The sequence below is a fragment of the Leguminivora glycinivorella genome, chromosome 9 (assembly GCF_023078275.1).
Source record: "Leguminivora glycinivorella isolate SPB_JAAS2020 chromosome 9, LegGlyc_1.1, whole genome shotgun sequence".
Classification (NCBI taxonomy): domain Eukaryota; kingdom Metazoa; phylum Arthropoda; class Insecta; order Lepidoptera; family Tortricidae; genus Leguminivora; species Leguminivora glycinivorella.
In genome coordinates this window covers 7,343,979-7,357,583 of record NC_062979.1, presented here as the reverse complement: position 1 = coordinate 7,357,583, position 13,605 = coordinate 7,343,979, and the positions used below count along the sequence as shown (strand labels likewise).

At 40.7% G+C, this 13,605-nt stretch overlaps 2 protein-coding genes across 2 annotated transcripts in view; one reads left to right on the top strand and one right to left on the bottom strand.

The window, feature by feature from the left end:
• The window catches only part of LOC125229619 (methionine synthase reductase), a 309,939-nt gene that overhangs the window by 6,173 nt on the left and 290,161 nt on the right, over positions 1 to 13,605 (top strand). The gene's annotated exons all lie outside the window — the stretch shown is intronic.
• Positions 3,837 to 13,605, bottom strand: part of LOC125229828 — a 184,220-nt gene continuing 174,451 nt past the window's right edge. Inside the window, exons 2-4 of the mRNA XM_048134769.1 lie at positions 6,621 to 6,859; positions 5,758 to 6,270; positions 3,837 to 4,492 (exon numbers count right to left, since the gene is read on the bottom strand). Coding sequence (XP_047990726.1) covers positions 4,220 to 4,492; positions 5,758 to 6,270; positions 6,621 to 6,859 — 1,025 coding nt within the window. The 3' untranslated portion in view covers positions 3,837 to 4,219. The remainder of the gene's footprint in view (positions 4,493 to 5,757; positions 6,271 to 6,620; positions 6,860 to 13,605) is intronic.

Here is a 13,605-nt window from a genome sequence, read left to right as displayed (position 1 = left end):
AATAGTCGAGAGCGTTTGTATAGAGAATTGACCCCTCCTGTATCGTCTTAACTTTTTGAGTGGTTCGCGCGGACGAAAACATCAACTTCATACAAATTGGTCGCGCGGATCGCTCCGCACGGACGGTCCGCGTGACACTAAAACCAGCCTCAACCCTTTCGCCGCCGACAACTTGAACTCAAGTTCATCGATGTAGCCACCCACCTGCCAGCAATACGAGGGTCATGCCAAAAGAAATTATATACTCAAGATTTACATACTTTATTCTTTATTACAGCTATCTATTTTTTCGAAGTATTCACCGTGAACACGTATACACTTTTCCATCCGTCTAAACCACTTAGAAAATACCGATGACCACTCTTCTTTAGACACCTCAGAAATTTCATAATTATACGTAGCCAGGGCATCTTCTTTGTTCTCAAATCGCTTTCCTTTTAATTTTTCTTTAATTTTAGGAAAAAGGTAAACATCACAGGGGGCTAGGTCAGAGGAATATGGGGGGTGGGGCAGAATAGTCACGTTTTTTGAGCTGAAATAGTCAAGTGTTCTAGCGGAAGTGTGCGGGGCAGCGTTGTCGTGGTGCCAGAGCAGGTGCCGGGTTCCTGACTTCGGCCGCTTGTCACACCAAGCTGACAGTACTCTTGGGGCACAAACTGTCACATACCATTCTGAATTAACTGTCTTTTGATCTTCTAGCACTATTTTAGCAATATGTCCCGTCTTGCAGAAAAATGAGGCAACCATTTGTTTTTGTGTGCTTCGGGTTCGGCGACATTTTGTTGGCGTCGGCTCATATTCAAAACACCATACTGTGGACTGTCGCTTTGTTTCGGGATCGTAGTTATATAGCCATGTTTCGTCACCTGTAAGTATATCATATACGTTTTTTTTCTCGCCTGCGTGGAATTTATCTATCATAAATTTGCACCAATCCACGCGACGGCCTTTCTGTAAATCGGTGAGCTTGTGCGGCACCCATCTTGAACAACGCTTATGAAGAGACAGATTACTATGAATTATAGTTTGCAATGCTGCTGATCCAATGCCCAGTTCACGCTCGAGCTCTACATATGTAATTCGTCGGTTCGCACGAATATTTTTTTCCACAGCCTGTACATTTTCTTCAGTGACTGCGGTTGGCGGCCATCTGGTCTTCGCCTCATCTTCAAAGCTCTCCCATCCTCTTTTAAATTTAGAAAACCAATTAAAAACAGTTGCACGTGAACACGCAAACTCTCCAAAAGTCGAAACTAAAAGTTCAAAACACTCATGAGGTTGTAAACCTTTTTTAAAGTCATAATATATCATAACACGAAAATCACGTCGAGTAAGCTCCATTGTTGCAGAAAATTCCCGCCAAAATTATTTAGAAAAAAAATAATTAAAAAAAGAATCCTAAGAATTTCCAAGTGTTCCATTTTTAAATTTATAAGCAAAAAACCTACCTTTAAAATGGTGTATAACTGGCCAGTATCGATCAAATGACCATGGAGTATCTAACTTCTTTTGGCATGACCCTCGTAATAGACAATTCTGATATTTCTGATATAGAACTTGCGTGGCGTGGGGCTGCAACATTCCTTGGCGGCGAAAAAGGTTAATTATGTATTTCCACAGAGAACCTGCTATAGAGTAGCAATCTTGTATATTTTGTTCGCGATACGAGTCACCAGTGTTTGGGGTGCGAGGAGCGGGCGGGGAATGTGTTAAGCGCGCTGTGATTGGCCGTTTCAAGGACGGCGGGCAGTCGCGCCAGATGAAAAGGGACAGAAGTATGACTGTCCCTCTACTGACGCGTAAGTGGCCAATGTAAGTTGACCTATGCCGGCTCTGAATAAATTATAAATATGACTTATTTGTGGAATGTAATGCCGTCTGTTTTTAAATTTGAGCTTCTTGTTACCTTTCCGCACCATTTCACACTACAGGTGGACATCTTTAAGGCATCAAAATACCCTTTTCCAATTTCTGCTTTCGGGTCTGTTACTTGGTCGATACTGATCGGGCACGGCGAGCGCCCGCGCTTATATCAGTGCAAATACTAGGAAGGCTGGCGACCGCGAGTCGTCTTGTAATGGATGTCTATAGGGGTTGGTCTGTGTGTATTTCGCTTAGCTGGTCGACGATTCTTAGACTGCTTTTCCATCAGAGTTCAGATCGATCGATTCGATTTTTATGAAAAGATTGCTTAGATCTGATCGAAAAGCATTATTCTCTTGATACATGTCACCCTCAAACCCCTCTAGGAACCTAAGGCCGGTTTTCTAACAGTACCTATTTGTGCATTTATAAGTTTAAAAATGTATTTTAATGTCTAACTCAAGATATTGACAAAACGACTTATTGAACACTTTGAAATTTTATCAGAATGTTATAGAAATAGGGTACAGCACGAGTTTTCTTGTAGAAGGTAATCTAATCCCAAGAAATCAGACAGCGATGTAACAAACGACCTCGTCTTACTAGATAATAAGAAAAGATAAAAAAAAACGTTAAAGCAATATATTTGGTATTCAGCAATCAAGGAATGAACTCACCGTCTCGGAAAATACTTTACATTTGTACTTGGTACCTACACGTACATACTAGTACTGATTGGGTCTTAACTTTGCTACTTCTTTACTCGGTCGCGTTGAATTATACCTATATACCTACCATTTCATCTCGTAAAGTAAGTAGATACGGTGCCCAGCTGCCTAGCATCTTAGTAAATATCAAGGATTATTTATATAGGATTTAGATACGTACTTCATACTAAGAATCGTACCTCGATTTTTAGCGCCACCTATTAAATACTATCATAACTACACTGATGATGCCTACAATTTTTTTAAAAATGTGTATTGACGTGATATCATGATTTTAAAGATATATAAAGAAATATGTTTTCTTTGTTCTTATTTACTGACAGACTTGTTTGACAGAGTACCTATATGTCATTTGTTATTATAAGAAATAAAACCACGCAAAAATATTTTGATTTTTTTTTCAGGTTGCGAACAGCGCCATCTAGTTTTAAGACTAAAAGGCCCATACATTTCAGGGGTACGCTTTTTTGTTTGGGCTTTGTCAGTACAGGGGGCCGATTTTTGAGTCTCACTGTCACTAAAATACCGGTTGAAAACGGTGAATTGCCTATTATTTTCAGTGACAATTTTCTGAATTCGAACGCCGCGCCGTGAGACTCAAAAATCGGCCCCCAGTATTATATCGATCTTGGTAATATCTATTTAAACTGTTACTAGCCTAGCCTCGTTGTTTACTTAGGTGTAAGTAAATATTAATTCTCTTCTTGTCCGTGTTTCAGTTCATGCTGCACCCTATTTTTAATGTGAACACGTTATATCCTCAGCTGTTAATAATACTTTGGTCCAATCAGGAGCATCTTAGGACGAGCAATCTTATACGCCTTTAGAAATTAATGCAAGCTCAAGAACTGTTTTAAATGACACAACTCGAATACACGTGACACGAATATATTAAGGAACTTAGAAATCCTTGCGTGGAAATGTAGTTAGTTTTCAAGGATATTTTTAGGCTTTAGTAAAAATAAAAATAGCTGAAATTTTAATGCCAACGCTTAATGTCACATCCTGGAGTTTCCATCTCCAGATACTTATGTATATTCTTGACTGCCACTGATTTGATATAGGTCAGCAATTCCCGAATAGTTTGTACATTTGGATCACGTCTCCGATTTTGATAAAAAGTGGTAGGTTTCCCAAAATGTCCTAGGTTGTTTGTATGAAACTTTCCTGTTTTGTTATCAGATTTCTATACATTTTCGGTAGTGGATCTTGCTCAGCATCATGGACTCTATCAGCCTACCAATTTTTATCAAAATCGGGGACGTGATCCAAATGTACAATCTATTCGGGAATTGCTCAGGTAGGTAAATAAAAATGTTCATTTGAGGTCCGATTAGATATTTTACTACAGTGGTGGTCGCTTTCAAAAGTCACTCGCTCAACTAATTATACAAATTTTTATCTATACTTGGCGTGCTAGCATAGCTTGCGTTGTCGCGCGCGAGTCCATACATCTAGCGCTTGAACTTTGAAACATGAACTCGCGCGCGAGAGCGCGTTGTGCTAAACCGCTTGATGTTGAATCAAGTTATGTCATTTAACAGATTTCAATATCTCACAAAATAGGTTCCAATAGCCTTTTACTCTAGCATATACTAAACATCAGGGCTTACCGCCCCGTCTCTCTGCTAGAAAGTCTGTATGGGCCTGTACAGCCCCGTGTATCCGCACAGGCGCGCGCGCAGCGCCGTGATCAGCATGGCCGCGCCCGACAGGTCGTCCAACAAGTTGGCACATTCGCACACCAGCAGGTACATCTTGTCGCCGTGGCTGGCGACGGACTTGTGGAGCGCTATCTTCCTCATCCCGACCGAGTGAGGGAGATGGCGGTAGAGCATGCGCGCGCCGGTCCAGTATAGCCAGTTGCGCTCGAAACGCTCGCCGTCGTCGCCTTCGAATACCTGGAAGATGATTAAGAGGCTCTTAAAGCAGTTAACGGGATGCGTCCCTCCAGCTCATCTCAATACCTCGATCTGGTCTGGTCAAGATCGTCGAAAGTGGGTAAGTACGTCAGGGTGCATAAACAAAGTTGCAAATCGTTCATGCTCTGTATCGTAGTTCCTTTTCTATCGCCCTTCCGTATTGGCGCAACAGAGCCAGCAAGCAGGCGAACGATTTTTACTTTGGCTAGGCCTGAAGAAGTACCTAATCAGTAATCAGTATGTTTATTGCTTTCATAGGTTATACAGGTGGTACATTATATTTGGTCTGCTATGAAACCCTGTAGGGCACTGCAATTATAACTTATATCTAACTTAACTGCTATAATGATATCTTCGTCCAATCGCTTTAAGCTACCCTGCTAACGTACTCTAAACGTTAAATTTGAATTTCAGTTGTCTTCGGTTAACACCAATGGTAATAATAGTTGAAAGTTAGAACGCTACCGAGCTTGAATTTATATTTCAAAATTATTCTTATAGGCCGTTTAGGGATAAATGACACATTAAACCCGTGACTTAGAAAACTTTCGTCCTAAAAATCTGTTTCAAACAACACTTTTACTCGTTCAAAAGTAGGCGCTTTTATTTTATCGTCTACTTCAATGCACCGTCTTTAAAGACGATCCAAGAGTCGCAGTTGGTGAAATCCCCCTGCCAAGACGGTTCCATACGGCTGTTTTAATAGGGCGGAAATGAGGAAAGTGGCAGATCACTTTTCTTAAGTGCTCCATTTGGTTTCCTTCCAAAAATCTTGGCACGCTCCCTTAAGATTCAAGGTGTATCTACTTAGTACAAGTTTGATTAAGAACTGGAGCCAAATTATAATGATGTCGTGTTTGTGCAAAGTTACGTTAATGTGATGTGATAACTTGATAAGCTGATGTAAATATGCGGAGCAGCGTAAGTATATTGGGTACAAATCACCGTCTGTTCAGACGAGTATAAAGTTCAGCATACTTATTAGGTAGTTTTGTTATATCAAGCGTTTAAATTCTCTATTATGTAATACGCTTCTCTTTTCTTATTCTAATAGACACAATTTACCAAAATAATACAGGGTCTCTCTTGAGGAGAGAGTAAAAAAAATGACGTCTATGTATATTATATAAAGACTCCTTTCTTTGCAATTGAAGGATTTTTAATGGATATTCTAATCTGGCTAGACCGCCAGCTTATTGAGTCGTACCTATATGGACTCAAAACTAGGTTTTTGAAGTACTGACCTTATAAACACTAATAATGAATCCAGTAGTCGGCGTGTGTGACTTCTTCGGCCCACCAGCTAAGTCCGTGAAGGGCGGCCGGCAGATCATCGCCACCTCGCTATACAGGTCCAGCGTATGCGCCGCCGAGTACCGGATCGCCTTCGGATCAAACTTGTTCAGTGAAGCACACCGCATGTTATTGTAGAAAAGCAAAGGATCAGTTTGCGTAGTATTTATCACATAGTATGATATGAATGGGAATTCTGCGTTCCGTTCCATATTAGCGAGTAGCATCCCTCCTACAGCTGTGTTAGCCTGAGCTACTTCTGTTAAAAGTTCCCCTGCCGCAGCCTTCTGTTTGATCAAGGGCTTAGCCATTGGTGATTCCAGTATTGGCTCTATAGGCTCGAGGGGGCTCATCAGGTGGGCCAAAATGCATAGCTTGGGATCGGCGACCTCCAGGATACTGAGCGAGTTTTGGGCAGTCTTCGTTGTTTGGCCTTTCTCTGGTGTTGGAGGGGGGACTGGAAGCTGGAATGAGAAAATGGAAATTTTAAACTTTTTTAGGGTACACATTATTAGGTATACCTACTCGTATTCATGAAGATGTTCGCAGAATTCACTGATGGGGAACTAAGTAGAGTTGTAATTTAGTAATTGTATGTCTTCCACTTATATTAAAGAACTCTCTTCTCCCTTTCTCAAGTTTTGTTGCGGCAGTTGCACGCAGTCTCACATCTCTCCTCCTACGACTCTTAGTACCATCAGTTTCAAACACAGGTTATTGCCTTTGCATGGGCAAAGGGCGAACTCCAACGATGATCAATAAGACCAAGATGAGAAAATATCGACCTCATGCAAAGTAAAGGAAGAAGACTTACAGGGACGCCATCAGGCAGGAACCTATCCAGCGCGTGCGCCGGTATGACGAAGCAGTCGCGCTCGAGCGTGGCGAGCGAGACGGGCTCTGTCCGCGTCTCCCTCCGGACCCGCTCCGCCGCGCGGGTGTCCGCGGGCCGGTCCCAGCGCAGCAGCGACACGCCCGGCTCGCGCGTGACCAGCGGCTGCGGGGGCTCCGGCTCCGGCCCGGATCCGCCGCCGAGCACTGGCCCGCATCGTTCTGGAACAATAGTCAATATTTAGGGACTTTGTATTCTGGCATGTTCGAGTCATGCGAATCATGCTCATTACAGTTCTTCCGCATTTGGTGCAGTGGGTGTAATTGTAGTTCCCAGTGTTCTAATAATCTACTTTCAACTACACCGAACAGCATACTTCTAAAGATGTATTGTTGTTTAGCATCTAAGTAATGCAGCTATGAAGGTACATCAGCTATCGCATTTAGGTACTCGACGGACTAACGGTAATTTCAAATTAGTATTTTTATGGCGTAAGTCTCTATTCCTAACCGACATAATTACAAAAGAGAATAATCAAATGGAAAACTATTTAACGAGGGTATGCCACAATTTGATCATGAATCAGTCCGTCAAAGTGTCAAAGTCAGCAAAAATCTCAGATTGAATGGAACTACGAAATGAAAATGTCGAGGAGTCATTAATTTGAGAGCATGACTGGCGATAATGCAACTCACACACTTGTATCCGCCGCCATCGCAGAACTTGCCGCTAGACGAGTGTTTTGTAATGCTGCGTTTTGGCCTCGCCGAAAATAGCCGGGAAGCGTTTACAGCCAAAACGGTCAGTTTGAGCCGGTTTGAGCTGGTTATAGGGATTGCACTCGCGGAACTGATGGGAAAGAACCAGCTCCGAAATAGGGATACGATAGCGGCAGTAGAAAATGTTTAGGTACAGTCTGTGAAAAGTTGATTGATCAAAACTTCACATTGATTGATTCTTCATTCTAGAGATGGGCCGAATATTGGTATTCGGCATATTCAGCAAGTCTTTCAATGTTCGTATTCGGCCGACTAGTTCAGTTACATTGCCGAACAATTACCGAATTTAAACAAAGTAAATAGCGTAAGTTGTTTCGTAATTCATCGGATAATGACATCGTATGTCAGCATTCTAAGGATGGTTCCCAATAATTTTGTAAAAAAGTAAAAATAACGTAGCTTAAGAAACAAAAACCAAAACATTCTTATGACCTAAATTATAGGAACATTAAGGGCCTTAGCAATATAAATGTACTTACCCATTACTAATCGTAATCATTCAAAAGTTTTTAACTCTAAGCCAGGATTTAAAACATGGCGCAACCGAATATTCGGCCGAATGTTCGGTTCGGTAACAGCTGAACCGAACGTTCGGCTGAATATTCGTGTTCGGCAAAGTCCGTATTCGGCCCATCTCTAATTTATTCCTTTAGTTTAGGCATTTTTGCCGTCAACATACTCGTATCGGTGCCGCCGGCCGATCAACGCATGATCTGTACTTACATAGGTAGGTCTGTTCTGATAGCAAGGACAAAAGTTAACGCGAATCGTACAGTTCACAGGCTTGCACAACAAATTGGACACCTAGCTAATTTACTGAAAATCTAGCTACTGTTTCCAAACGTAAATGATACCTGCAGTAGCTAGGTAGTGATTTCTTAAGTCAACATTATCTACGATTGCTCCAAATAAAATAAATCCTCAATATTAACTCGAAATTAGTCGACAGTGGACATTTGTTTCGCCAATTATTTACCTACTATGAAGTTCTTAATGTTCTTATTCACCTTTTGCGAATACCTAGTTAGAAAAGGCCAATTAGGCCGGCAACAGACAGTCTTAAAATCTTAAAAAAATACTAAATATTTCATTTTCATTTTCATTTACTTGTATAAAATCTGTCAGATCAATCTAAAAATTCATAATCTTAAAAAACAAGAGTGTGTGTGGACAGTCGCGAAATTGTATGGAACTCCGTGCACTCGATCTGATTTTTGTAAGATTATGATTTTTTCAGAATATGAATTTTAAGACTGTCCGTTGCCGGCCTAAGACTGTCTGTTGCTGACCTTAGAACCAGTCGTGGTTTTGACACGTTCGGAAACTGATAATTAAGTAATTATGTAAGTAGGCAGTTACAATATTAGTTATATCCGTCATATTGTAATCTCAAATGTAGCGACTGCCGCGTCAGTGTCGCTGCGTTCATTCAACCAGATGTGACGGCGCGTCACATTGCAGCGTCTGTCCGCTATTTATAACGCGCGATTTGACGCGACGCTGGCATGTTGTTGTTAACGACTAATGCGTCTGATTTTCCTGGAACTTGTTTTAAACTGGGACTAGATTACTAAATAATGGGTTTCTTTTTAACCCCCGACGTAAAAAATACTGTCTGTCTGTGCGTGGCATAATCGTAGCTTTCGAACGGATGAAACGATTAAGATTTCGTTTTTCATGTCATGGGGTTTTTTTTCAAAATCTAAATTTTGTTGGTTAGGTTTTTAACACCTTTGGTATTAATAATGAAAGAATATATCAAACAACGAGACAGATCCATACTGCATAGGATGAAGTTTAGATACTTTAGGTCTAGGTGCGCGCAACTTAAGATGGGTCTCTTTTTTAACACATTCAGCCCTTATTAACAGACATTTAAAAGTGGAAAATATCTGCTTGGATGAGACTTGAACTCACGGCCTCTGAATCGATACTCCAGCGCTCTGCCAACTAAGCCACCAAGACTTCAACCAAGCCAGCGAAATTTTCCACCACCTAGGTAAATAGTCTGTTCGGAAAGAAAAAGAATCCCAGAATGTGATTTTTATGTATTGACTCAAAATGATGAAAAATCACAAGCCATTAAGGTCAGTAGAGAGTCAGAAGACAGTCGAGAAATGTAGCCAGTTAAGATATCCATCGAAAATGCTCGAATTAGAAACATCGTTCAGTGCGTGCCAGTTGCATTCTGCATACCAAAGCGCGCCAACGTGACTGCGAGCACATGTGCAATGAATCATGGTTTGTCCTGCGTGAGCTTATGACGCTTCACGCTTCAAATCTTGTGAAAGAACGCTGTTTTAACACGATGACGTCACGATTCTAACTTTAAGATAATGTTGAGGTATGTCAAACATAAAAACACAGACCCAACACGCCTGTTTCCCAGAGGGGTAGGCAGAGTTCACGGGTTTCCATCTGCTGCGATCTTGAAAAACTACTTTCATAACGTTCCGCATACATGCTCGAAGGTTTCGAGTAACTACTTCTGTTCTGACCTATACATTAACATCAACTCAACTATTCAGTTCCCCCGCACGCCACCCGAATGCAAAACTTGAAAAAGTACCCATAACGCTTGCCCTGTTACCGCGTTGTATAAACTGTGCATGAGGAAGATCCCATCAAATTTTAGATATGGATAGGATATGTCAGTTTTAGAAGTGACGCTTTTGTTTGAAGAAGCTTTCTTGACACTAATAGCGTACCTAGGATAATGGTGCATGTTCTAGGGATCAAATAACTATTATTTTGACAGTAACATCAATATTATTTAATTTTAGACAAGTATACAAGTACATATTTACATAATATTTTAAAGCGCTGGTGGCCTAGCGGTAAGAGCGTGCGACTTTCAATCCGGAGGTCGCGGGTTCGATCCCCGGCTCGTATGTACCAATGAATTTTTCAGGACTTATGTGCGAAATGTCATTTGATATTTGCCAGTCGCTTTTCGGTGAAGGGAAACATCGTGAGGAAACCAGACTAATCCCATCAATAAGGCCTAGTTACCCTTCGGGTTGGAAGGTCAGATGGCAGTCACTTTCGTAAAACTAGTGCCTACGCCAAATCTTGGGATTAGTTGTCAAAGCGGACCCCAGGCTCCCATGAGCCGTGGCAAATGCCGGGATAACGCAAAGAGGATGATGAGTGCCCCGAGTTACCTATGTCTGTACAATATCGCGTTTTGACATTATCTCAAAGTTATAATCGATCCGTAAGTAGTAAATATCTGCAACCCGCTCGACGGGTTCGTAAGAGTCGTTTTCCTCTACAAGGCGGGAAAACGCTGGAATATGGCTATGCGTGTAGCGCTACCAAAAACTTTGGCAATGAAGGCATTAATTTAGTTAAACCTATTTTCGGTAACAATTGAGTTTTAACGATTGTCGACGTAAATAATCGTTATTTTAATATTGAGTATTTATTAACCATTTGTAGATTATGAACTTATTACGTTTAAAACTATAATAAATAACAGTCACATACAGTCATGTCAATTAGTAGATCAATGAAAGTTTAAACTTCGCAGTTTATCGACTTTGGCCGAAATATGTGTAGGTACTGAGTAATACCACTGTTTGTTTGTTTCCAGTTTGAGTCTTTGAGGACAATTAAATTACAACTAGCACGGGACTACAAACATAGAACAACAGCGAAACAAACAAAAACATGGAAACAACAAACCATCTATTAGGTATTTAAGTTTTACCTAGTTTGACGCTACGAAAAAAGTTATCGTTGTACTTACACTAAACTTACCTGTTAAGATTACTTCACAGTTGACATGTTTTGTTTGTATCAAAACACATATTGTACAAAACAAAACTCACACTTTCCGCCTTGACACTTTTACGATGTTCCACAAACTTTTTGAAAACTTCTAGAACTTACTTAGCGAACTTTCGCGCCATTACCTGAGCCCTCGTTGTACTGATTGCTGGCCCTCGGCGCTGAGAAGAAAAGATGCGTCCTGTAGTGAGTGTGTTCCTCCATAGAGGAGTATCGCTCGCGGCGCTTCGCGTTCCGGCCTGCCCCGAGCGCCCCCCGGGCTTTCCCCCCTCCGCCTCCTCCCCCGCCCACCGCGGTCTTCTCCCCGCTGAAGTTCTTCCGAAACATCAGATTCATCTTGGACCGGTGCCACTGCGGTCTCGCTCGCACTAATTAGGAACTAATTAGTCCCGTTTCGTTTCTTGGTTTATGGCTTGTGGAAATAGTATGTTATGGTTGATTTCTTAACAGGTGCAACGTTGCGGTTCGGGTTACGGGTTTTGGTATGGAGATGACATCTTACTATGTCTGTCTTCTTACTATGCCGGGTGTGCTTGCATTTTGAACAAAAGATTAAACTGTTGGCTGCTCTCCTCAATCTAACTTATATCATAAAACTTACAGCTTTATGGATGCCAAACTGAGAGAAAATACAACCAGTTTTCATGTTCGTTCAACATGTTTTTTGGTTAAAATAGCGCCTACGTGCTCTTTGGTTCAAACAACAAGCTACTTGTCATTTGAATCGGCAATATATTTGAATCAACAAGTCGATTTTATAAAAACAACCTGACACATATTGTTTTAAACATACGTTTGGCTGATTCAAACGGATAAACCGCAACAAGTCGAACTTGTTAAATTCACAATGCAAATTTCTCTCAGTGCATACTGTGGCAATAAGTGACAAAGACAATTAAGTAGATACCAAAGACATAATATGTAACTCCGAGATAAAGTCTAAGAAAAAAAATGTACCTCAGTACCATACAGAAAAAGGTACGATGGCCTAGATGGTATTACACCTTTGGGGTACGCTCGACTAGATGGTGCTAATATTAATATTTGACATTTTAAAACATATCAAGCTAAGAATGTGGGCCAAATTGTCAAAACTGAGGTTCAAAAGTTTTAAGCCTATGTCAAGAGATGGCAGTCTATGCACTGTGATTACATATTTTACATGGCGATTCCTATTGATGTAAGCTCGGAAAACGTGCAAATGTGATTTCCATTTCTTATTAAGGAAATATAGAAACCATCTGCGCTTTCCCACAAGAACAAACATAAAACTTCTAGACAATCAGAACAATTCTGTTGGCAACGACTATATTGTTGGATTTTAAGGAATTATACCTACTCAGTTTTAAAACCGAACATATAAGTAGGTACCTACTAAGTATTCCAAAAACAAATTAAAAAAAAGAGCTGTAGTAGCGCAAGTAAATGACAATGCTGGTAATGAAATGCAGAGTGTCTCTATTGCTCTTCTATATTAGTACAACAATGACGGTAGCACTTCGTTAGCTACCATACCCCTGTTCATCTCAGAGGAAAATTTAAACTATGAATTTTTAACCTTTTTATTCAATGCATTTTTCCGTGTTTCCATACTTTTCCGCTTGATGTCTAAAATTCATTAATAGACGCAAATCGTCTCAATGTCAAGCAAAATCGATGGAGTATTCGTGCCGTGAATATTTCAGCAGCGGATCGAACGCGCAACAAGTGCTTTTGCTGACACCACTTGCATGGTTAGCCTCTAAACTCTGCAAGGTAAGTATCCGAATGTTTAGTTTGTTGTCCATTTTTCCTAAAAGATGTCGCTGTCCCAGACGTAAACTGGGTAACGGTAGTTTGTTATAGAACATGTAACAAACTGTCTATGCATATCAGAATGAATGTTAGGTATCGTAGGCTCGTAGCAACGTGCCTTTTTTAGCAAACTGTTCTTCAAGAAGCAGGTATTTAGGGTTCTCAAAGGTCGGCAACGCATAAGTGGCTCCCCTGATGTTGCTTATGTCCATGGGCGGCGATGACTGCTTACCATCACTCAAAAAAAAAAAAAAAAAAAACCTAGAGCGATATGATACTCTTGACGTTTTGAATTTGCTCCAGTGAAAATGCTTCTAAGATGTGAGTAAGATGACATTGCGATGTGACACCGATCTATCAGTGTCAAAACGTAACGTTTGACGGTGACTACTGACTACTTGACACTGAAATATCCGATATAATATATCGAATCTGGATCTAATTTTTGATGTATATTAAAATACGAATTAGACTAAAGTCTAAACATGCTATTTAGGTACTGGAATAGTGTCAATCCAACGTCAACCAAACAGTAAACATTGTAAAGTACCTATTCTAAAACAACTGCACCAAATAATAATAACCTAACTTTGCTTGTGTCT